Source organism: Vipera ursinii, assembly GCF_947247035.1.
Source record: "Vipera ursinii genome assembly, chromosome: 15".
In the NCBI taxonomy this organism is placed as follows: domain Eukaryota; kingdom Metazoa; phylum Chordata; class Lepidosauria; order Squamata; family Viperidae; genus Vipera; species Vipera ursinii.
In genome coordinates, this window is record NC_139528.1 from 6,434,550 (window position 1) to 6,459,943 (window position 25,394).

The following is a 25,394-nucleotide window of genomic DNA, read 5'->3' on the forward strand; positions in this document are numbered from 1 at the left end:
TGGCTCAGGAATTCTGGGAGTTGAAGTCCACGAGTCATAAAAAGAGCCAAGGTTGCCTACCTCTGGTCTAGGACAACTCGCCACGGCCAACTCACCACAGACAATTAGCCACGGCCAACTCACTGTGGCCAACTTGTGGCCAATTTGCCACTGATTGCATCTTGGAAAGGTACAGATAGTCCTCCACTTACAGCAGCTCATTTAGTGACTGTTCAAAGTTACAAGGGCACTGAAAAAAAAGGCTTATGGCCGTTTTTCACAGTTGCAACCTTTGCAGCATCCCAGGGTCACATGATCAAAATTCAGACGCTTGGCAACTGAGTCATATTTATGACTGTCGCAGCGTCCCGGGGTCACGTGGTTCCCCTTTTGTGACCTTCGGACAAGCAAAATCAGAGGACAAGCCAGATTCATTTAAGAGCTGGGTTGCTAAACATATCAGCCGCAGTGATCCACTTAACAACAGGGCCGCCTGTATTACATTTTGAAAAAGATAAATGGAGGAAGAAACGTTGTGGGGGAGAAGCCGTGGACGATGGTTTCCAAAAGCAAAGGGGCAAGAGGTCACAGAGACAGAGGACCACCTTATGACTTTGAGGAGAAAAAATTGCAGTTCTTCTAGAAAATTCCTAATTCGTCTTGCTGAAACTTTCTCTTTCCAAAAGTAGAAGACAGTACAAGGGGTCAACTTGATCTTGGCTCGGGAGAGTATTGGAGAAAGTGATTGTGCAATGGTGGAATTGTTGATTTAAAGGGGAAGTAAAGCTGAGCCTAAAAGTTGTGCATAATAGATTTTAAAAATGGATTTCTGTGAAACTTTGCGGACACTTCTATGGTGGGCAAAACCAACAGGTTAAAGGAATGGAATGGAATGGAATGGAATGGAATGGAATGGAATGGAATAGAATAGAATAGAATAGAATAGAATAGAATAGAATAGAATAGAATAGAATAGAATAGAATAGAATAGAATAGAATAGAATAGAATTTCAGAATAGAATAGAATAGAATAGAATAGAATAGAATAGAATAGAATAATAGAATAGAATAATGGAATGGAATAGAATAGAATAGAATAGAATAGAATAGAATAGAATAGAATAGAATAGAATGTAAAATATACAATAGAATAGGAATATAACAGAACAAAGTAGAATAGAATAGAATAGAATAGAATAGAATAGAATAGAATAGGAATGTGAAATATACAATAGAATAGGAATATAACAGAATAGAGTAGAATAGAATAGAATAGAATAGAATAGAATAGAATAGAATAGAATAGAATAGAATAGAATAGAATAGAATGTAAAATATTCAATAGAATAGGAATATAACAGAACAAAGTAGAATAGAATAGAATAGAATAGAATAGAATAGAATAGAATAGAATAGAATAGAATAGAATAGAGCTGGAAGGGACCTTGGAGGTCTTCTAGTCCAGCCCTCTGCTCAAGAAGGAGAACATATACCGTCTCAGACAGGTGAATGTCCAGTCTCTTAAAAATCTCCAGTGACGGAGCATCCATGATTTCTGGTGGCAAGCTGTTCCACTGGTTGATTGTCCTCCCTGTCAGGAAGTTTCTCCTCAATTCCAGGCTCCTTCTCTCTTTGATCAGCTTCCAAGACCTTCAGGACCTTGGGATGGGCTCTGCAATTCTAGAATTATGGAACTCGGAGGGACCTCTGATCACCAAGTCCAGCTTTTTGCTCCGTGCAAGAATCTAGATTCAAGCGTCCACAAGAGATGGCTGTTTCCAAAAAGCTCTCTCACGCCAGCTGAAAATTGACAGAGAATCCTTGCTGTAACTCTGCTGTCTATAGTTAGCACAGAAGGACCTTAGAAGATCGTGGCTGCAAACAGAATACTATCAAACAGGCGGCCTGGGCGTGTGGCCTTCCCAATCACCAGTAATTGTGAGAGGGGCCTTGGAGCCCTAGTGGACAATCACTTAAACATGAGCCAGCATTGTGCGGCAGCAGCCCAAAAGGCCAACGCGATCCTAGGCTGCATTATTAGAGGGGTAGGCGCCAGGCCAGAATGCTCTGGATTCCTTGGGAAAAGTCTTAGCAGTCAAACTGGTTTGGAAACTGGTTTGCTTTGGCACGTTCAGGAGGCTGGGCAGTTTTAGAAGTGAGGCTTCAACAGATTCCTCTGTAGGGTTGTGATATACACACACCTCCCCAGCCTGGAATGAAGAGACCGTAGTAGGCTCTTGACGAACAGGATTCTGAGGATCACAGAATCACAAAGGTTGAGAGGCCCAACTTGAGCTAATTAATTAATTAGCTTGATTAGTTAACTAATCAAGGAGAAAAGCCACCTAATCGTAGTCATAATAGTAAAGTTGGAAGGGACCTTGGAGGTCATCTAGTCCAACCCCCTGCTCAGGCAGCAAACCCTATACCATTTCAGACAAAAGGCTGTCCAGTCTCTTCACCTAGAACTAAAGAGAAGAAGGGGTCAGCTTATTTCTCAAAGCACCTGAAGGCGGGACAAAAAACAACGGATGGAAACTAATCAAAGAGAGAAGCAACCTAGAACTGAGGAGAAATTTCCTGAGAGTTAGAACAATTAAATCAGTGGAACAGCATGCCACCAGAAGTTGTGGTTGCTCCATCACTGGAGGTTTTTAAGAAGAGTCTTGCCAGTCACCTGTCTGAAATGTTATAGGGCAGGGATCTTCAAACCTGGCCCTTTTATGACTCATGGAGCAAGGGGTTGGACTAGAAGACCTCCAAAGTCCCTTACAGACCTATGTTTCTATCAAATAGATGAAATACATAAAGATTAGATAGATAGATAGATAGATAGATAGATAGATAGATAGATAGATAGATAGATAGATAGGCAGACAGACAGACAGACAGACAGACAGACAGACAGACACAGATAGATGGATGATAGATAGATAAGATACATAGATTAGATAGATAGATATATAGAGAGATAGGTAGGTAGATGGATGGATGGATAGATGATAGATAGATAGATAGGGATGGATGGATGGATGGATGATTAGATAGATAGACAGACAGATAGATGGATAAGATAGATACATAGATAGATAAGAGAGAGTGAGAGAGGTAGATAAGTCGATAGATCGATAGGCAGACAGATGGATGATAAGATAGATACATAGATAAGATAGAGAGAGATAGGTAGATAGATATATCAATAGATCAATAGGCAGACAGACGGATGATAGATAAGATAGATACATAGATTAGATAGATAGATAGATAGATAGATAGATAGATAGATAGATAGATAGATAGATAGATAGATAGATAGATAGATAGATAGATAGATAGATAGATAGATAGGCAGATAGGCAGATAGGCAGATAGGCAGATAGATAGACAAACAGAGATGATGGATGGATGGATGGATAGATAGGCAGATAGACAGATAGATGATGGATGGATGGATAGATACAGTAGGTAGATAGACAAACAGATAGATGATGGATGGATAGATAGATAGGCAGATAGATAGACAGATAGATGTCTATCTGCCTTCCTCCCATAGTTGTGGGTGCTCCAACACTAGAAGTTTTCAAGAAGAGTCTGTACAAACATTTATCTAAAATGGTATACTATAGGATCTCCTGCCTGAGCAGGGGGTTGGACTAGAAGACCTCCAAGGTCCCTTCCAACTGTGTTACTCCATTATTCTGACCTGCATTGCCCAACTCCTGGCGGACCCCTCAGGAGGGGCTGAGTCAGGAACTCCCCGCTGCTCTCACTTTTGTGGAGGCTTTACTTGAAAGAAACCAAAGTCCTCCTCAACCCGGTCTCTGCAGACGGCTTGGTTTAGTGAAAGCAAAACATAGATCATCATCCACTTCACGAGCCTGGCTGACTCACTTCATCAACTCTTAACATCAGCAAGCTATAAATAAGAGGCTGATGGGTTGTTTGGATTGCATGTTGAACTTTGAGCGGGAAACGTTCAGCCTCTGACTGAGCCATTTCCTGTCACATATGAGCGTTGCCTCAAATCTGCCCAACTCAGCCCTCCTCATCTCTGCCCATGCAACCACAGTAAAGGTTTCCCCTCTCGTGAACCTGGCTGGTTGCTTGGTTGAGTCTTGTGGCCCTGGCCTGGACTTCTTGACCTTCTCAAGACCCGGCTCTTTTAGTTAAACGACATTCTTCCTTTCCTTCATGAGGACATTGTTTGCGTGCCTTCCAGTCGGTGTGGACTCCTGATGACTGTCTGGACCAGGGCTAGGCAACCTTGGCTCTTTTATGACTCCTGGACTTCAACTCCCAGAATTCCTGAGCCAGCCACGCTGAGGGGAAAGGGAGAGGTTTCCAAGCTGAGCCTCCTGGCTCAGGAATTCTGGGAGTTGAAGTCCACCTTGGAGGTCATCTAGTTCAACCCCTTGCTCAGCCAGGAAGCCGTATACCCTTTCAGATAAATGGCTGTCCAGTCTCTTCTTAAAAACTTCCAGTGTTGGAGCATTCACCACTTCTGGAGGCAGGTTGTTCCACTGGTTAATTGTTCTAACTGTCAGGAAGTTTCTCCTTAGTTCTAGGTTGCTTCTCTCCTTGATGAGTTTCCATCCGTTGCTTCCTGTCCTGCTTTCAGGTGCTTTGGAGAATAGCTTGAGTCCCTCTTCTTTGGGGCAGCCCTTGAGATATTGGAACACTGGTATCATGTTCCCCCCCCCCCCCTCGTCCTTCTCTTCATTAAACTAGACACTCCCAATTCCAGCAACTGTTCCTCATATGTTTTAGCCTCCAGTCCCCTGATCATCTTTGTTGCTCTAGGCATCTATTTTGGATCTTAGTGAGCAGATTTGGACACAGTATTCCAAGTGTGGTCTAACTAGTGCAATTTAGAGCAGTACTATCACTTTACGTGATCTTGATGCTCTGTTGATATAGTCTAGGATTGCATTGGCTTTTTTGGCCTCCACAGCTTCCTGTTGGCTGGCTCATATTTAAATGTTTGTCCACTGGGACAGCTGGATCCCTTTCACCCTTGAGCCAGGCATCGTCTGTTTTTAGTGATGCATTTGATTTTTCCTGCCCAAGTGCAGGACTTTACTTTTCTCACCAATGAACTGCAGCTGGTTGGATAAGGTCCAGTGCTGAAGATCGGTTAAGTTCCTTCTGGATCTTGAATCTGCCTTCCAAACTTTGGCCATTTCCCCCAGCTTGGTGTCCATCTGGTTAGTCTGTGATTCAAGATATATAACCCATCCGCAGCCATCTGGGCCAAGCTGATCCTACTAAGTTAGCATTTTTTGTTCCTTGTTGTTGTTGTTAGTTGCGAAGTCATGTCCGACCCATCGCAACCCCACGGACGACGTTCCTCCAGGCCTTCCTGTCCTCTACCATCTTCTGGAGTCCCTTTAAGCTCACGCCTCCTGCTTCAGTGACTCCATCCAGCCACCTCATTCTCTGTCGTCCCCTTCTTCTCTTGCCCTCAACCTTTCCCAGCATGAGGCTCTTCTCCAGTGAGTCCTTCCTTCTTGTTAGATGGCCAAAGTCTTTGAGTTTTAGCTTCAGGATCTGGCCTTCTTAAGAGCAGTCAGGGTGGATCTCCTCTAGGACTGACCGGTTTGATCGCCTTGCAGTCCGAGGGACTCGCAGGAGTCTTCTCCAGCACCGTAGTTCAAAGGCCTCCATTCTTTGGCGCTCAGCCTTTCTTATGGTCCAACTTTCACAGCCATACATTGCAACTGTGGGGAGACCATAGCCTTGACTATATGCACTTTTGTTGACAGGGTGACGTCTCTGCTTTTTAGTGTGCTGTCTAGATTTGCCTTTTAGTTCCTAACTGACAGCTAATTCTATACTGAGCTGGTCCTTTATCAGGAAAAAGGGGGAACTCGTTTTTTGAAATTGGACAGCAGCCTCGGGTTTTCCCATCATGTTTATTTCACAACTCGCCCTTTAATCTCTGAATAGGCCTTTGTAGCTTTTGGGTCCCTGCTGTGATTTTTCAGAAACAAGATCTCCTTTTTTTTTTTTTTAAGAGACACACTGATTTCGTCCCTTCCAGGCAGGGAGGAGAGGGGCTGTGACAGACACGTGCAAAGCCGTGTCTCCATCCAGAGACGATCTCTTTTTAATAGCTCCTAGCAGAAGAACAGGTAGCAAAGATTGAAAAGGTTTTATTTAGCAAGCAAGGAAAGTCCCTGGAAGCCGTGCCCGCAATACAATTCTCATTCATTTTCAGAAAGTGACTCAGTCATTCTTTGGTATGAGTGTGGGGCTCACCTAGAGCAGAGGTCCCCAACCTTGGCCACTTTAAGACTTGTGGACTTCAACTCCCAGAATTCCTCAGCCAGCCAAGCTAGAGCATCCTAGGGGCACAAGGGGGTGATGGAGAGCAATCCCATCAACCGCTCTTCTGGCAAACAGCTGTTAGCCAGGCACAGCCACCACCATTTGATGAAGGCAGACAGGTCTTCTGAATCATCCTAGAAGGCTTGCAGAGGAAAGCCTGGGTGAAATTCCCCTAGGAGAAAGATGCTTCCCCCTCCATGGCTGACAGCGTGCTGTCCCACTCACTCACGTAACAGTGGTTTAGTGGGTTTCTTAATATTCCCCGGCAATGCCCTTTACCAAAAACTCAGAGCTGCCCCAATGAAGTCCAGCCAAAAGTAGACTAATGCTAGTCCACAGAGCGACGGCCAGTGAGTCCATAAGGCACTTGAAAGTTTCCCAAACGACATAAACCCTCCAGACGAAATTAAATCCACAACACAAGAGGGTGAATGAGGCAAGGAAAGTCCAGCGTTCAGAAGGCACAAGCCAAAGTCAAGGCAACGGTGTCAATCCAAGACAAGGCTGGTATCACAACGAGCAGGAAACACACACAGCTAGGAAGTGAACACATTATTCCCAGCATCATCTCCATCAGTCTGCTGTGCTAAAAAGCCATTTTCTGGTGCAGCCCATCAAGAGTGGTGAGGCTGTCTTCTCATGAGTGGCCTGGCTGACCTCCTCTGCTCCTGCCTTTTCTCTTGGATCAGGTGCAGAAGGCAGTTCCTCAACGCTGAGCGGCTGCAGCTATGAAGCTTCAGGGCTGTCCTGCTGCAGCTGCACTTCAGGCCTTCCCAGACGGCTGCTCGGAGCCACGGACCAATTCCCCTCCTGAGGTGCCCCGGAACTGGTTCTCCTCCGAGCTGACATCTGGAGAAGTATCTGGGGAAACATCTGGAGGAGTCATCCCAGACAGGAGGGAAGGAGCATGAGTGTCTTAGCAGTCAAAAGGATTGGCAAAAGAGTGACATCCAAATAAACTCCAGGTGCTGCTCTGTCAAGGGCCCTTATTGCGACAGATGTAGACAAACTGAGATTCTCAAAACAGGACAGATTTGGCCAAGTTTGAAAGATCTAATAGGAAAAGGGGATCCAAATGTCTGCCGGCCACAGAGAAATGTGTATTTCAATAAAAACAGTGGCTGGACACAGTATAATGTCACTTGTTACAACATTTTAGGAAGCTTTTGGCAAACAAACGTTTCCACCCACGTCCGCTTATATTAGGTAGGGCACATCGTATAAACACTGTAAATAGACATCTGAAATGCAGAAAGATTGCAAAATTAGAAACGGCCTCTGTAGACCTTCCCAATGTTTTGGGGAAGAGAAGCGGGTGGCAGGGTGACGCAAAGAAGGTGACTCAGGGGGAAGCCACATCAGCCTGAGCCACTGCATCAGCTACATTCACTCAACATGCTCAGCCTGGTGGTTGAACTGATTGTCTTCTTGGGTTTGCAAGAAGTGCATGAAGCAACATGTCCTTTAAAACAGTTAGGACTGCAGAACAAGGAAAAGCCACAGAAGATGCAATCAAAGTTAACAGCAACCAACTGAGAGTATAAAGAGTGCAGAAAAGAGTAAACAAGGAGGATTAGAGGGCTGGAAAGTAGCATGAAGAACTGCAGGAACTGAGTATGTCTAGTCTAGTGAAAGAAGGACCAGGAGTGACATGATAGCAATCTTCCCTTACTTGAGGGGCTGCCACAAAGAAGAGGCGGTTGACCTATTCTCCAAAACACCGGAATGGAATGGAATGGAATGGAATGGAATGGAATGGAATAGAATAGAGTAGAGTAGAGTAGAGTAGAGTAGAGTAGAGTAGAGTAGAGTAGAGTAGAGTAGAGTAGAGTAGAGTAGAGTAGAATAGAATAGAATAGAATAGAATAGCAAATGGGTGGGAATGGAATGGAATGGAACAGAACAGAACAGAATAGAATAACACAGTTGGACCTTGGAGGTCTTCTAGTGCAACAGCCTGCCCTTGCAAGATCTAAACACAAAACACAGGATGGCATGTTCCCTCTTGAAGTGGCTGGCCCAGGATCCTAATTTAATGGAATAGGAATAAGGATGGAATGGAATAGAATAGAATGGAATGGAATGGAATGGAATAGAATAGAATAGAATAGAATAGAATAGAATAGAATAGAATAGAATAGAATAGAATAGAATAGAATAGAATAGAATAGAATAGAATAGAATAGAATAGAATAAGAGAGAATGGAATGGAATGGAATGGAATGGAATAGAATAGAATAGAATAGAATAGAATAGAATAGAATAGAATAGAATAGAATAGAATAGAATAGAATAGAATAGAATAGAATAAGAGAGAATGGAATGGAATGGAATGGAATGGAATGGAATGAAATAGAATAGAATAGAATAGAATAGAATAGAATAGAATAGAAAATAGAATAGAATAGAATAGAATAGAATAGAATAGAATAGAATAGAATAAGAGAGAATGGAATGGAATGGAATGGAATGGAATAGAATAGAATAGAATAGAATAGAATAGAATAGAATAGAATAGAATAGAATAGAATAGAATAGAATAGAATAGAATAGAATAGAATAGAATAGAATAGAATAAGAGAATGGAATGGAATGGAATGGAATAGAATAGAATAGGCTGGCTGAGGAATTCTGGGAATTGAAGTCCACAAGTCTTAAAGCCGCCAAGTTTGAAGACCCCTGTATTAACCCAACTGCAGAGTTATAACTACTAGCAGCCTATGTGTGTGCTCATATTTATTCATAACATGTTTAAGTATATACACAGGCGCACGCGCACACACACACACACAGAGTAACAGCAAGGTTCACTAAACCAAATCTTTGTTAAGTTTTGATTCGGATCCCTTGCAAATTGACCATCCTGATTTAAAACCTGCAAACATTCCAAAGTCCAGGTCTCTGCTGCCATTTGAAGGATGTCCAGAGGTTTGCAGCCCGGAATGCACTCAAAGGCGTTTTTATTTACTCTGAGAGCTGCGAGACAGATGCCAGCAAAATACGTCCTGCGAGTCTTAAATCTGCCACTGCTTCGTTCTTTTAGGAGAGAGAAAGAATGGCAGGTATTGAACAGCCTCGCCCTTTCAAGAATGAGGACCTGTTCTGAGTTTCCTGGAACAGGCCATGCGGGCGCCAACATCCAGGACAGAGAGAGAAGAACAATCAAACTGGCCTGGCCTGCTGTCTTGCACCTCAACCATCTTCAAAAAAGCCTCCGTGCTTTTATTCCAGGTACGTCATGAACAATCTTTGGAGCCGCATTCGCATATTTATGAGACTCATAACCAAAGGAGGGGGGAAGAGGAGGGGGAAGAAATAAGACCCCTGCCCAGAGTGGCCATTTTCCTGATGCTTTGGAGATGCACTCTGAACATGGCTAGAGAGAGACTTGCAACTGAAACAACCCTTTTATTTTATTTTTAACCTGGTTTGCCACATCTAAATTTCCATATAGGGGTAGTCCTCCGAAGTATGACTGCAATGGGGCCCGAAATGTCTGTCCTTGAGTGAGACCTTTGTTAAATGGGGTTTGCCCCGTTATACGACCTTTCTGGTCACCGTTGCTAAGTGAATCACTGCAGTTGATAAGTTAGTAACACGGTTATTAAGCGAATCTGGCTTCCCCTCTTGACTTTGTCAGAAGGTCGCAAAAGGGGATTGCCTCACACACACACACACACACACACACACACACACACACACACACACACACAAACCCCGGGACGCTGCGACCATCATAAATACGAGTCAGTTGCCAAGCATCTGAATTTTGATCGCGTGACCTTGGGGATGCTGCAGAGGTCGTAACTGTGAGAAACGGTCATAAGTCACTTTTTTCAGTGCTGTTGTAACTGGTCGCTAAATGAACACTTGTACCTCAAGGAATCCCTGCACTGTTTTTATGCTTTTAATATTTTATTTGTACACTACCCAGAGTCCTCCTGTGAGGGAGCTGGATGGTTCCTAAATATGATAAATGAATACAGGTACTCCTGGACGTATAAGAGTTCATTTAATGACCGTTCAAAGTTATAACGGCACTGAAAAAAGTGACCTGTGACCGTTTTTCACACTTATGACCGTTGCAGCATCCCCATGGTCACATGATCAAAATTCACAGGCTTGCCAACTGGTTCATACTTATGACGGTTCCAGTGTTCCGGGGTCACGTGATCCCCTTTTGCGACCTTCTGACAAGCAAAGTCAATGGGGGAAGCCAGATTCACTTAACAACTGTGTCACTAACTTAACAACTGCAGTGATTCGCTCAGCAACCGTGGCAAGAGAAGTCACGAAACGATGCAAAACTCACTTAACAAACCTCTCGCTTAACGACAGAAATTCTCAGGCTCCATTGAGGCCGCAAGTCGAGCACTTACCCGTGAACCAATTTCAGCCACAGGACAGATTTTGGGAAGGCGAGTCCGGCGCTACAGACTGTCTCTTAAGCCCTGATTTATTTTCTCCATATTTTCTACTACATGGACAGGGAACAATTTTTAAAGAGTTGCTGGAACTGGGCCGATGTGTCTACTGAAGATGTAATTAAAAATAAATAAAAAGCCAAGCTGGGAATTGAAACAGACGTTTGATTGCCCCACCCTTGTTAATGTTGCCAGCCTGGCTGAGATCAGCGCTGGGAAGATGCAGACGGTGTTTTGATGTGAAACTCACCTGTTCCTGGCAAGGGCCAAGTGGTTGAAAAATTGCTCTTTCGCTTTGCCTAAACTGAAGAAAGGTGAATTTCTGCCTTTTTCTTCCGAGGGAGACTGAGTTCTCCCCACTGAGTGGGACAAGATGTTGAAATGACTTTTTCCTGCCAAGGCATTTCCTTCACCCTTTTCGGCCAGCGGGTGGGCAGGCAGTCACCTGACAGGTGCAGCATCAGGAGGTATTAGCCTACTTTAATAATGCAAGAGAGACGCGGTGGCTCAGTGGGTTAGGACGCTGAGCTTGTCGATCAGAAGGTCAGCAGTTTGGCGGGTCGAATCCCGAGTGCCGCGTAGCAGAGTGAGCGCCCGTTACTCGTCCCAGCTTCTGCCAACCTAGCAGTTCGAAAACACGTAAAAATGCAAGGAGAAAAACAGGGACCACGACGGTGGGAAGGTCACAGCATTCTGTGCACGTTTGGTGTCTAGTCATGCCGGCCACATGACCACGGAGACGTCCTCGGACAAGCGCTGGCTCTTCGGCTTTGAAACGGAGATGAGCACCGGCCCCTAGAGTCGGAAACGACTAGCACGCATGTGCGGGGGAAGCTTTACCTTTTACCTTTAATAACGCAAGGGAGCTTACTCACCAGAGTAAGGCCAGACAAGGAATGACGGATGGGAACTGATCAAGGCGAGAGGTCAGCCTGGAAATAAGGGGAAACTTTTCTGACGGTGAGAACAGTCCACCAAGGCAGCAGAAGTTTGCCTTCAGAAGTTGTGGGAGGCTTTCCAGAAGAGACTGGACTGCCCTCTGTCTGAGTTAGGATCGGATCTCCTGCTTCGGCAGCGGGGTCAGACTAGATGACCTCCAAGGTCCCTTCGGACTCGTTGTTATTCTGCTAGGGAGGTTAAACCCTACCAGGAAGGATTAAGGGAACTAGGGGTGGTTAGTTTAACAAAGAGGAAGGATTGGCTGTTTCCCAATATTTTGAGGGGCTGCCACAAAGAAGAGTGGGGGGGGGGGGGGAAGCACCAGAAGGCAAGAAGCAAGGGATGGAAAATAATCAAGGAGAGAAGCAACCTGGAACTAAGGCGAAACTTCCTAACAGTGAGAATAATCAACCAGTGGAACAGCTTGCCACCAGAAGTTGTGGGTGCTCCATCACCGGATGTTTTAAAGAAGAGATTGGACATCCATTTATCCGAAATGGTATAGGGCAGGGGTCTTCAAACTTGGCCCTTTTATGACTGCTGGACTTCAACTCCCAGAATTCCTCAGCCAGAAATGCTGGCTGAGGAATTCTGGGAGTTGAAGTCCACCAGTCATAAAAGGGCCAAGTTTGAAAAGCCCTGGTATAGGGTCTCCTGCTTGAGCGGGGGGGGGGGGGGGCTGGACTAGAAGACCTCCAAGGTCCCTTCCAGCTCTATTCTGATTGATTGACCGACCAGCTTTCTTAATGTGCCGCTTTCCAACGTCCGCAAGAGCGCCCCGGCTCAAGAAGTCAATAGGAGCCGAGGAGGAGTAAAAGGGGAGCTGGCCCTTTAAGAGGGAGCCACGCCCTTTTCCTCGGAGTTAATGGGGGGGGCGATGTGCTTTTATGTCCTGGCAGCTCCTCTGTGGGAGGGGGCGGGGCAGGGGGCGGGGCATCCCTCGTGAAGCCCCTCCTAGCCTAGCGGACAGACGCCTCTCTGGCGCCGCCTCTGGTCGGGAATAGTCGGTGCTGCTCGCTGCGTTTCCAGCTGATCCCGCCCGGAAAAGCGATCGCGGAGCGCTCGTCCCGACGACACGCGTCGACTCGACCCCCGAGGGGCTTGACTGCCGTTGCAGGCGGTGTTTCTGCGGGCACCTGTGCCCCGTTCACGCGTCATGCTGAACCAGGTCAGTGGAGGACGCGGCGGCTGCATCCACACCTTTGGGGCTATCTTTAGTGGCACTAAAGATTAATTAATTAAATTAGTGCGATCCATTTGCTTACTCCACGACTCAGTTAAGTGTTTGCAATAGGAGGGAATATCCGAGTTAAGTGTGCTGGGGAAGCCAGCCCCAACTTGGGTTTGCGCCGACTTGTTAAGCCGTGTTTTGTTTACCCCTTCTTTTTTTTGCACAAAGCACAGTTTTCACCGGGAAGTCTTTTGCAAACCTCAGTGGATAGTTTTGTGAACGCGGCTAAGTATATTATGTCTTCATGCAGGAAGTGGCGTGTATGTGTGTTTGTAAATGTTACATGGGAATGTAGATACAAGTAATCCTTGACTTATTGAACTGAAAATTTCTGTTGCTAAGTGGGACAGTTAAATGAGTTCTGCCCTGTTTTATGACATTTCTTGCCACAGTTGTTAAGTGAATCACCGCAGTTGTTAGGTCAGTAACCCGGTTGTTAAGTGGATCTGGCTTTCCCCCTTGACTTTGCTGGTCCGATGTCGCAAAAGGGGATCATGTGACGCCGGGACCCTGCGACCGTCAAAAATATGAGTCAGTTGCCAAACATCTGAAACCTTTGTGAGTTTCTAAGCTTCTAGTCATTGGTGAGTATCTGGTTTGCATAGGAGATCATGGAGCGAATGGATTACTAAAACCTTTAAACTGTTTCCATTGCAGTAAGGACTTAACCTGATCATTGATTTTATCTTTATTGTGTTTTACCAACTTTTTGCTTGGCCTTCTTAATTTATTATAACAGAATAGCAGAGTTGGAAGGGACCTTGGAGGTCTTCTAGTCCAACCCCCTGCTCAGGCAGGAAGCCCTACTTCATTTCCGATAAGTGGCTGGCCAGTCTCTTCTTAAAAACTTTCAGTGTTGGAGCACCCACCACTTCTGGAGGCAGGTTGTTCCACTGGTTAATTGTTCTAACTGTTAGGAAGTTTCTCCTTAGTTCCAGGTTGCTTCTCTCCTGGGTTAGTTTCCATCTGTTGCCTCTTGTCCTGCCCTCTGGTCCTTCGGACAATAAGTTGACCCCCTCCTCTTCTTTGGGGCAGCCCCTCAAATATTGGAATCCTGCTATCATGTCCCCCCCTCGTCCTTCTCTTCATTACACTACTAGACCTACCCAATTCCAGCAACTGTTCCTTATATGTTTTAGCCTCCAGTCCCCTGATCATCTTTGTTGCTCTTCTCTGCACTCTTTCTAGACTCCCGACATTTTTTTTTTACATCGTGGGGACCAAAACATGATGATGTTCACTGCAGGGAGGAAGTATTATAACTTGACAGCCACTGTAGTTTTTGCCCACCTGGCTAATTTGTTTGAAATCTCTCTTTCTTAGCTTTCTATTTTATTTCAGAGACACTCGCATAACACACCCTTTCTTACAGCAGCCCTGTGAGGTAGCTTGGCCTGCCAGCCCAGCATCGGATGGTGGCTTTCCGTGGCTTGTCTGACAGCTCTGTGCTGGCTTCCAAAGAACAATGACCTGCTAGCATTACTGGCAAGGGTCCACACAACATGCCAAAATGAGGCGTAAAGTGGCTGAGTTGCTTGTGGTTGAGCAGGTTGTTAAACTCAATCCTTGTCTCCATGTGTTGTGTGAACGAGACCATCGTGCGATGTGGTTTCATATGAATATCCTACAGTTCGTTGACTCAGGTTTGAAGTTTAGCATGTTGTGAAACTCTGCAGAGAGTCCTCAACTTACAACCACAAATTGAGATCAAAATCTCTGGTTAAGTGAGACATTTGTTAAGTGAGTTTTGCCTCATTTTATGACCTTTCTTGGCAGAGTCGCTAAGCGAATCGTTGCAGTGGATAAGTTACTAACCCGGCTGTTAAGTGACTCCGGCTTTCCTATTGACTTTGCTTGTCGGAAGGTCGCCAAAGGGGATTGCTTGACCATTGGACACAACAGCCGTCATAAGTACGAGTCAGTTGCCAAGCACCCGAATTTTGATCACATGACCAGGGGGATGCTGCAATGGTCGTAAGTGTGAAAAACGGTCGTAAGTTGCTTTTTTTCAGTGTTGGACGGTCACTAAATGAACTGTTGTAAGTCGGGGACTACCTGTATTATTATTTTTTTATTTATTTTAATTCCATTTTATATCCCGCCCTTCTCCGAAGACTCAGGGCGGCTTACAAGCTTAGCAGTAGCCTTCATTCTATGTATATGCCTGCTTATTAGAGCTTTCACGCCCCCCCAAGCGGCATTATTACAAAGTCAGCTTAATTGCCCCCAACAATCTGGGTCCTCATTTTACCTACCTCGGAAGGATGGAAGGCTGAGTCAACCTTGAGCCTGGTGGGACTCGAACCTGCACTAATGGCAGGCAGCTGGTGTTACTTAAGGAGGCATTAGCCCACTGCTCCACCAAGGCTCCATTATGATTTTTCAAAGAAATTAATGCAAGATAGTTCACAGACCTCAGACGTGCTTTATTTCCCCTTGAAGAGTTTTGGTTATCTCCTGGCGGGCAGTCTCGAAACGTTGAATTAATTGAGTGAACTAGGATGAGCTCACATGGGTAAATAATGCTGTGTGAATGCAGACTCTTCACCCTCATGGTGTAGGCTTCTTTCCTTTATTCAGGCTGGGGAAACCTAGCCCCATGTACCTTTTGGGGGGGGGGGGGCTGTTCTGCCTAAAAGACTAGATTCCATAAGCGAAGGGTGCAGCCTGGATGATCCTTTGCAGGTGCACTGGAAGTCCAGGAAAGCAAATTTTGGCAAGCAGTGGCATTTTTTTTGTTTGTTCCTGATTGTTGAAGCAAAGAATGTTGGAGGAGGAAACTCGGTGGTTTGATGGCCATGATAAAATTCAATATATTCTTGATCGCTCATTCGTGATTGAGCCTCTGCCTTGACCTTTCGTTTTGAACGTTGCATTGAAGAGGCTAGTAAAATTGGAGGGAGGAATTTGGGGGAAAGCTGGACCTCCTTTGCAGGTGGGATTTGATCTCTGAACTTTTTCCAAGGTCTCAAAAAATTTTTTTAATAATGTGGTGACAAAAACTGGATGAAGTTCTTCCAGGTCTGGTCTCGCTATAGGCTTTTATAAAGCTGGAGTAATACTTCGTGTCATAGATTCTCCTGCTTGAGCAGGGGGCTGGACTGGAAGACCTCCAAGGTCCCTTCCACCTCTATTCTATTCTATTCTATTCTATTCTATTCTATTCTATTCTATTCTATTCTATTCTATTCTATTCTATTCTATTCATTCCTATTCCTATTCCTATTCTTATTCCTATTCCTATTCCTATTCCTATTCCTATTCCTATTCCATATTCTATTCCATTCCATTCCATTCCATTCCATTCCATTCCATTCCATTCCATTCCATTCTATTCTATTCTATTCTATTCTATTCTATTCTATTCTATTCTATTCTATTCCATTCTTCTGTTCTGTTATTCTGTTCTGTTCTGTTCTTCTACTCTATTCTGTTATTCTATTCTGTTCTATTCCATTCTGTTGTTACTCTGTTCTGTTACTCTATTCTGTTCTGTTCTGTTATTCTATTCTGTTCTGTTATTCCATTTTATTCTATTTATTCCAATCCATTCCATTCCATTCGATTCGATTCCATTCCATTCCATTCTATTCTATTCTTCTACTCTATTCTATTCTACTCTACTCTCTTCTAGTCTAGTCTAGTCTAAAACAAGACTTCAGGGATTTCATTACCAAGGACCTGTGGTGCCCTAGGTGTTTCCCAGGATCTGTCAGAGCTACTCCCCCAGCTGGGTCTCTAGGAAAAAAAGACTCTGGACTCCATTTGGTTAAAGCGCTAGGTTCTTTTTACTAAGGATTAGTACTTGCAAACAAAAAGCAAAACTAGGATTAAAGCTCCCGCACAAACGTTTACAAACTTTTCCCCTTCACCCTGACCCTCCCCCTTGACCAGTTCACCTGTGCTGTCTAGGTGTTTTGGGAACGGCTGGGATGTTCGTTGCAATTCGCATTCCATTCCCAACATTCACAGCCTCAAAGACTGGCATGGGCTGCTTTCTCAGCCTGTCATTCCACACACACACCCCTTGTTTCTCATCTCTATCCCAATACATGCTTAGTCCCCATGAGGAGCTGTGGTGGTGCAGTGGTTAGAATGCAGCTTTGCAGGCTAATTCTGCCCACTGCCAGCAGTTCGATCCTGATCCCTCAGCCTTCCATCCTTCCGAAGTTGCTAAAATGAAGACCCAGACTGTTGGGAGGGCAAAAGGCTGACTCGGTAAAACTGCTTAGAGAGGGCTGTAAAGCGCTGTGAAGCGGGATATAAGCCTAATTTCTATTTCTGTTCCTCATTCTAATTCTGCCCACTGCCAGCAGTTCGATTCTCGCCGGCTCGAGGCTAACCCCGCCTTCCATCCTTCTGAAGTCAGTAAAACGAGGACCCGTTTTGGGGTTGGGGGCAACAGGCTGGCTCCATAAGCCGCTTAGAGAGGGCTGTCAAGCGCTGCAAAGCAGCACATAAGTCCAAGTGCTATTGCTAGGTGCCATTTCCTCTCCTTCCTCCCCCTAGTAGCTAAGGGCAGGATGCCAGCAAGGCGCCAAGCCAAAGATGGCAGGTCTGACAGGATTTCTCACCATTGGTTTCAGAATTCCTGGAACTGGAGGGGGCAGGCGGTGGTGGTGGGGGGGGGGGAGAGAGGCTCAATTATCTCCCATTGTTCATTGCCTGGAAGATTGCGCAGGACCTGGGAGCAAGTTTTTCCCCGCCTGGTGTAAACATGATCTCGGCTTTTGTCAGTCACTGCAAGCAAGCAGGTGTAAACTTTGCCAGGGCAAAGCAGCTGCTGCGGGCATCAGCCCCTTCGTGAGGAAATTGCCTTTTTTTCAGCCGGCGGCTGCCATAGCAGCCGGACCCAGGGCCCTCTTCTGACTCATAAGCAGGCTGGCTCAGCGTTTGGAAAGATTACGTCCCTCCTTGTAGCCCCAAATGGGAAAAGGATGGCCACCACAGGCCTCCAGCCTCCCTCTTACAGCCCCAGGTGTGTGCCAAGCTGCCTCTTCTTGCGTTTTGTTTTGTATCTTGGGTTGTTGAGAGCAAAGCGGCCTCCTCAAGCAGGGCTTAATGGACCCACGTCCCCCTTTTAAAGTCCCTCCAGCCCCAGATTCTGGTTTCCCGATGACCCGGATCCGAAGTTCTGAACTGTTTTGTGCAAAGCATCTGCCACCCTACCGCTCCTTAAAACCCGGTGTTATCCTTCACATAAGGTCTGTCAGAAATGGCGTAGTAGGGTCTCCTGCTCGGGCGGGGGGGGGTTGGACTAGATGACCTACAAGGTCCCTCCCAACTCTATTACTCTAATTCCAATTCTTTTACCTCTACTGAATGTAGTAAGATTGTGAGAGAAAGATAGAGGGGAAGTATTATTATTATTTTTCCCCCTCCTCCCTGGGGAAAATCCACATTGACTGCCTTCTATTTTGGTTTTTTTCCCCGCCTAGGACGGAAGAATCGGAAAATGAAGAAGTGGCATGGGACCTTCCCCACTGGCGGACCTCTTCCTGGTTCTGTGCTTGGTATTCCTGGGCTGGGCCCAGCGTGCCGTGCCGTCTCCTTGCCAGATTGTCTCCAACACTGTCGCTCCTTGCCGAGGCCAAAAGCTGCTCCAAGTCCCTCAGGACCTTCCCAGCACTCTGGAGAAATTGGACCTTTCCTACAATAAGATAGAACAGATTGGCTCTGCGGACTTCTCCTCGTTGACCCAGCTGAAAGAGTTGGACCTGGGTTACAACCACATCTTCTCTATTGCCAATGACTCCTTCGCCTCCAATATCCTTCTGCAGAAGCTGAGTCTCTTCAACAACTCCTTAGGAGAGATCCCTTCTCTGGCCTTGATGCCTTTGAAGAAACTCACCGCCTTGTCCATCTCCAACAACCTTTATCCTTTCTCAAGGCTGGACGGGGTCTTCAGCTCGCTGAAGAACCTCGAAGAGTTCTCCCTGGGCGGCCCCGTTATTTACAAGGTGGGCAGTGAAGACTTCACTCCCCTGAAGGACCTTCCCTTAAAGAAGTTCTTCCTGAAAACCGCTTCCGGTTTGACCGAGTATCAAGAAGGGGCCTTCTCTAAGCTCAACACCACCGAACTTTGGTGCGACATCGCCCTGGATAGAAACCCGGAGGCTTTGCCCCTTATGTTCCGTGACTTGAAGGGGAAGCAGCTTCAGTACCTCCGTTTCCGTAACCTCTTTGAGTTCACCTACTACACCGACTCCACGGACCTCTTTGCCAGCTTGCCGGAGGTCGACGTGGAAAAGCTGGTCTTCTACCGGGGGAAGTTCAACGAGAACCTGCTGCGTTTGGTCCTCCTAAACGTCCAGAGGTCTCGTGTGCGAGACCTCTCCTTCATTGCCATCGATTTTGCCCGCTCTCCCAAGTGGAAGCCGCCTGAAGCCGGCATCGCCAACCTGACCCTTCGACATTTGTTGTTGAAGGACATCAGCAACCCCGACATTTTGCGCTTTGACTGGACTTTTACTTGGTTTTCCGGAGTGATGTACCTGTCTATCCTCAATGTTAACTTTAATTTTGTGCCCTGCGATGCCTGGGGGGAAATGAGGAACGTGGTGGCCCTGGATGTTTCTAGTAACCGCTTGTTAGATGGCTACATCTACAACGAAGGCTGTCTGTATCAAGGAATCATGCCCAGGCTGGAGCAGTTCAATCTTAGCAACAACGGATTAACTTACTTGGACATAGTTTCCAAGCTGACGTCCAGCTGGCCCCGGCTATCTAAGCTAGATCTGAGCCACAATCGAATCGGGAGCTGTAAGGATTTGCCGTGTGTTTGGAGCCCCACTCTCGTCTGGTTGGATCTGGCTTACAACATTGTCACAGTGGAGATCTTCAAGTGCCTTCCCACCAGGTTGCAGTTCCTGGATTTGTCCTACTCTCAGCTGGAACGTCTGGAGATGAGCTACTTTGAGGTTGCGGTGGACCTCCAAGAGCTGCGGCTGAGCGGGAACAAGATCAAGTTTATCCCGACAGAATGGAGATGTCCAAATCTGAGGGTTTTGGCGGTGGATAGTAACTCCTTTGGTGTCATCAACCAAGGTTCCTTCAGGAACATGCCGCAGCTCACAGAGCTGAAAGCGGGGAACAATCCTTACCATTGCGTCTGTGACCTCTACAGCTTCCTTCAGGAGACCCTGAAGAACGGCAAGTTGCAGATTGTGGACTGGCCCAACGGGTGGACCTGCTATCACCCCGAGTCCCTCCTTGATACGGCTGTGGTGGCTTATGCGCCCAGGCTGACCCAGTGTAGCGTCATGGTGGTGGTGGCCATTGCTGTCTCCATCACGGCCGTTGTGGTGACTGTCGTCCTGGTCTTGTGTTGGTGGTTCCATGTCCCCTGGTACCTCAAGGCCACCGTCCAAGTTGTGCGCTCCAAGTATCGGGCCCGCCACTCCCCACTGACGCGAGACTTTGCCTACCACGCCTTCATCTCGTACAGCTGCTCCGACGCGGACTGGGTCAGGCAGGAACTGCTCCGTAGGCTGGAGGCCTCCACCCCACCGTACCGGATCTGCATTCACGAGCGGGATTTCATGCCTGGCCGCTGGATCATCGACAACATCATTGAGAACATTGAAAACAGTCACAAAATCATTTTCGTTCTCTCGCGCAGCTTTGTCGACAGTGACTGGTGCAATTACGAGCTCTACTTTGCCCACCAGCGGGCAGTGGGGCTGAGCTTCGAGGACGTGGTCTTGGTGGTGAAGGAAGCCATCGACCCCCAAGCTCTGCCAAAGAAATTTTGCAGGCTGAGGAAGATGCTCAGCAAACGGACTTACTTGGAGTGGCCTTCGGAGCCCAGTCGCCAGGCCTTCTTCTGGGTGCAGCTGGTGTCTGTCCTGGGGAAGGCCAAGGCAATCAGGAAAGACCCCAAGGACGATCTGGGGAACGTCACTTGGGGAACAGACGGCACGGCTGACGATAAGCTCGAAATGGATAATGTGGCTAGCACAGACACTGTGCCAGCTTGTTAAAGAGGACTTAGTTTAAGCCTAGAGCAGGGGTAGGCAAACCTTGGCTCTTTTATGACTTGTGGACTTCAACTCCCAGAATTCCCGAGCCAGCCACACTGAGGGGAAAAGGAGAGGTTTCCATGCTGAGCCATGCTGGCTCAGGAATTCTGGGAGTTGAAGTCCACGAGTCATAAAAGAGCCAAGGTTGCCTACCCCTGACCTAGAGGAACATTAGAATTTTAACAGCTGAGTTCACATCTAGTGATTTTTTAAAAAAATCATGGTGTCATGATTCCGACAGATGAAACTCTTCAAAAGAACTTCGAGGCATTGTTTACCTTAAAGGTTCTTTTATTCGAGTAGCATAACATTGGCACTACATAACCTCCCCTGGGCACCTAGTATCAAAGCACAATTCCCTCCTCCAATTTATAGTCATAAATCACATTCCCCAATTAGCTTGAAGCACGGGCTTCCTCTCCAGCTCTCCAGCCGGCCAATTCTTTATCAGCTCTGGGCTCAGTAACCTTGATTCCCAGGCTAAGTTTAGTGCTGTTATGTCTAGCTGGACTCTCATTCACATCCCCCTCCCTCCCAGCATCATCTAACTCTACAAGCGAAAGCGAAAAAATGGGTACATTTCCATCTGTTGTCAATGAAAAAAACATCCAGTGTTAGCAGCGTTAAACATAGGACTTAGTTTAAGCCTAGAGGGACATTAGAATTTAACAGCTGAGTTCACATCTAGGGATTTTTTTAAATCATGGTTTATTAAGGAAGCTGCAGTGGCTGGATTTATAGATAATGTTCAAGCCGTAGACCATGGTTTATGAATTGCTATGACTGAGTTCATGCAGCATGCTAAGCCAAAACCAAAATGCTCACAGGATGGGCTTGTTTTTCTATCTGATTGGCATAGCTTAAGGTTCCGTATGTTGTACACAATCCCCAAATTTTTTTAATTTAGACCCAGGCTAAGCATGTTACGTAGAACCAGCCTGTCAATATCGTTCTGTACCAGGGGAATTCCATTCAACTTACTCTTCCTTGGTTTTCCGTTCCCACGACCTCGGGGTGAACCGAATTGCAGAAGAACAGAATTGGAAGGGACCTTGGAGGCCACCTGGTCCACAGAAGCCTCGCCAATGTTGCACATTTGTTTCTCAGAATACAGTACTAAGAAACTGTGAATCGTGGTTTACAGACTGCAGGGATGTTTCTACTTTACATGGCAAACCTGCGGTCCTGGGACAGCCGCTGTGTTGACTCGGCCATTCGGGTGTCCCTCAGTGTCGTCCAGTGTTTCAGTGGGGAAGCCAGATCCACTTAACAACCACGTTGCTAATTTAACAGGGATTCACTTAACAACTGTGGCAAGAAAAGTCATAAAATGGGGCAAAGCTCACTTAACAATTTCTCACTTGGCAACATAGATTTTGGGCTCAATTGCGGCCGCAAGTAGAGGACTATCTGTATAAATACCGCTCTAGATAGGAACGTGTGACGCTGTTCCTGGGTCACAGTCATTTTTTTGAGCTGTTCCGAGTGTTGATGCTGATCTCTGATGCCCCAAGGCAGGACCATTTAGGGCTTTTGATTGATGGGTGGGAGCTGTCATTGTCAGCCCAATAGTCAATGTTGTACAGCAGTGTTATTGCTGTCCTTTGTCTGCTTTTACAATTAAAGCTTTTTAAATGGTCATTTTGTATCTTACAGTTTTCTCTGAAATGTTCAGCATTTTGCAATGGTTTTAATTTAGGAGCCGTGGTGGCGCAGTGGTTGGAATGCAACATTGCAGGCTAATTCTGCCCACTGCCAAGAGTTTGATCCTGACCGGCTCAAGTTTGACTCAGCTTTCCATCCTTCCAAGGTACGTAAAATGAGGACTCAGATTGGGGGCGCGGGGGGCGCAATATGCTGACTGTAAACCGCTTAGAGAGGGCTGTAAAGCACCACGAAGCGGTATATAAGTCTTCAGTGCCGTTGCTAATTACTGTGACGTGCCTGTGGCAGGATCCCATTGACCTTGGCAGCAATCAAACAGTTGAAGTGGGAAAAAGTCTTTCCGTTCTAGATGGGAGCCCTGGAAATCTCAGGGCTGCCAGGAAGTGGGAAAACCTTGTCAAAGACGATTTATTTGTTTATTTATTTAGATTTATATACCGCCCTTTCCCGACGGACTCAGGGCGGTTTACAGGGCATTTAAAAGAAAGTCAGTACAAACGTTAAAACAAATTAAAAAAGATTAAATAGAACCCTGAGAAAATTAAAACCCAGTTAAAATTAAAATTAAAAAATTCTCAGCCTGGGCCAGAGAGCTCGAAGAGCCAGGTCTTCAGGTCCCGGCAGAATGAACGGAGGTTGGGGGCAGTCCTAAGCTCTGCAGGCAGCTGGTTCCACAGGGCAGGCGCACCCACTGAGAAGGCCCTACCCCTGGGTGTTACCCGCCGGCAGTCTTTAACCGGCGGCACCCTGAGGAGACCCTCCCTGTGGGAGCGCACTGGATGAAGGGAACTTGATGCTGGCAGCAGGTGTTCCCTCAAATATCCCGGACCCAAGCCATTTAGGGCTTTATAGGTCATCACCAGCACCTTGAATCTCACCTGAAGGGCAACTGGAAGCCAATTTTTTTTTTAATTTTAATTCCATTTATATCCCGCCCTTCTCCGAAGACTCAGGGCGGCTTACAAGCTTAGCAGTAGCCTTCATTCTATGTATATGCCTGCTTATTAGGGCTTTCACACACACACACACCCAAGCGGCATTATTACAAAGTACATGGGAGTATCGGGAGACCCCATCACGACTCGCGCAGCTGCATTCTGCACCAGCTGAAGCCTCCGGGTGGTCCTCAAGGGCAGATTGACAACTCTCGCTGACAAATCAACAGAAAGAACAGTCTCCTGAGCAGAGAGAGACACGGCATCTCTTTCTGAAAAAGGGCATAAAATATAAATGTGCAATGCCGCTATCTGTCCAGCAGAGGGCAGTGGTGGATAAAAGGTTGGAATTTTTCAGGAATAATCCCAGGAGGAAGAGGATTTGTTTTCTAAAATTGCTTTGTGTGTGTGTGTGTGTGTGTATTTTTTTTCTTTTGTTTCATTTATGTATTAATTTGGGGGCATCCCCTCTAATCATTTCTAGCTGCTCTGAATAGTGCGTGGACGCATGAGAAGGAAGGGATAATATAAAAATTACACGTCAACGAAAGAGAGACGGTTTGCAAAAGAAACAGCTGCCCCTGAAATGCAGGCACAGTACGAGTAGTCCTCGATTTACAACAGCTCATTTAGTGACCGTTCAAAGTTACAGCGCCGCTGAAAAAAAAGGGACTTAGGATCGTTTTTCAGACATATGACCCTCACAGCATTCCACCTGGTCATGTGATCAAAATTCAGACGCTTGGCAACTGACTCGTACTTATGACGGTCGCCGTGTCCCGGGGTCCTGTGGTCCCCCTTTTGTGACCTTCTGACAAGCAAAGTCAATGGGGGAAGCCAGATTCACTTAACAACCGTGTCGCTAACTTAACGAGTGCAGTGATTCGCTTAACAGCCGTGGCGAAGAAGGTCGTAAAACGGGGCAAAATTCACTTAACTGTCTCGGACATTTTGGGCTCAACAGTGGTCGTAAGTCGAGGACTGTCTCTACAATGTATATGTACTGGGGCTAGGCAGCTAATAAATTCAAATAAAGTGCCTCTTATCAGAAAGCTTACATCACAGACGTGCAGTTTTTCTTCCAAAATACAACCCGGAGAGAATTATTAGCCTGGAATAAGGAAGCGTGTGGGAACCCAGAGCGCTCTTTATGTCTGAGAGTCTCTTAAGAAACTTCTAGGTTGAAAGACAAACTACCTGTACAGTGGCTGGTGTCTCTGGAGGTAGCAAATAATTTTCCAGATTTGTAACGTGGGATCTGCCCGGTTGCATATAAACAACCCTCTAATTAAAAAGGACCTCCTATCTGGTGGCAAGGAGTTCCACGGTTTAATTATGCATTTCTTTTCTGTTACTGTACTGTATATATCACGGTACAGGGAGTCCTCGATGTAAAGCAGTGCATTTAATTTAGCAGTGCATTTAATTTAATTAGCAGTACATGGCATGGGTCCGGATTACCTACGGCAGCACCTGCTGCCGGCATCAACTTCCCTCCGTCCAGTGCACTCCCACAGAGAGGGCCTCCTCAGGGTGCCTCCGATCAGAGAATGTCGATTGGTGGCCCCCAGGGGGAAGGCGTTCTCTGTGGGCGCGCCAGACCTATGGAACCGCTTGCCGGTTGAGCTCCGGGCGGCCCCCGACCTTCGCTCCTTCCGGCACGACCTAAAAACGTATTTATTTGAGCAGTCTGACCTGGTCTGATGGGTTAGGGTAGGGGTTTTAATATTTTTTAATTACTGTTTTAATTGTGGGCACTTATTTAATTCATTTTTAACTTTTGTATTCTGTTTTGTATTTATTGCCCTGTACACCGCCCTGAGTCCTTCAGGAGAAGGGCGGTATAAAAATGTAATAATTAAATTAAATTAAA

General features: G+C 46.2%; 2 protein-coding genes across 4 annotated transcripts in view; both read left to right on the forward strand.

Moving 5' to 3' along the window:
* Positions 1-12,715: 12,715 nt before the first annotated feature.
* ITGA10 (integrin subunit alpha 10) overlaps positions 12,716-25,394 on the forward strand; it is a 73,944-nt gene continuing 61,265 nt past the window's right edge. Inside the window, exons 1-2 of one of the 3 annotated variants that reach the window (XM_083374171.1) lie at positions 12,716-12,837; positions 22,621-22,731. The gene's annotated coding sequence lies outside the window, so the exon portion shown is untranslated. The remainder of the gene's footprint in view (positions 12,838-22,620; positions 22,732-25,394) is intronic. The other 2 variants (XM_083374172.1, XM_083374173.1) reach the window with 2 other exon arrangements.
* On the forward strand, positions 18,369-20,882 carry LOC310647096 (toll-like receptor 2; the record flags this gene model as incomplete). Its single annotated transcript, XM_083374067.1, has 1 exon — positions 18,369-20,882. The coding sequence occupies one exon, from the start codon at positions 18,369-18,371 to the stop codon at positions 20,880-20,882; it is 2,514 nt and encodes an 837-aa protein (XP_083230193.1).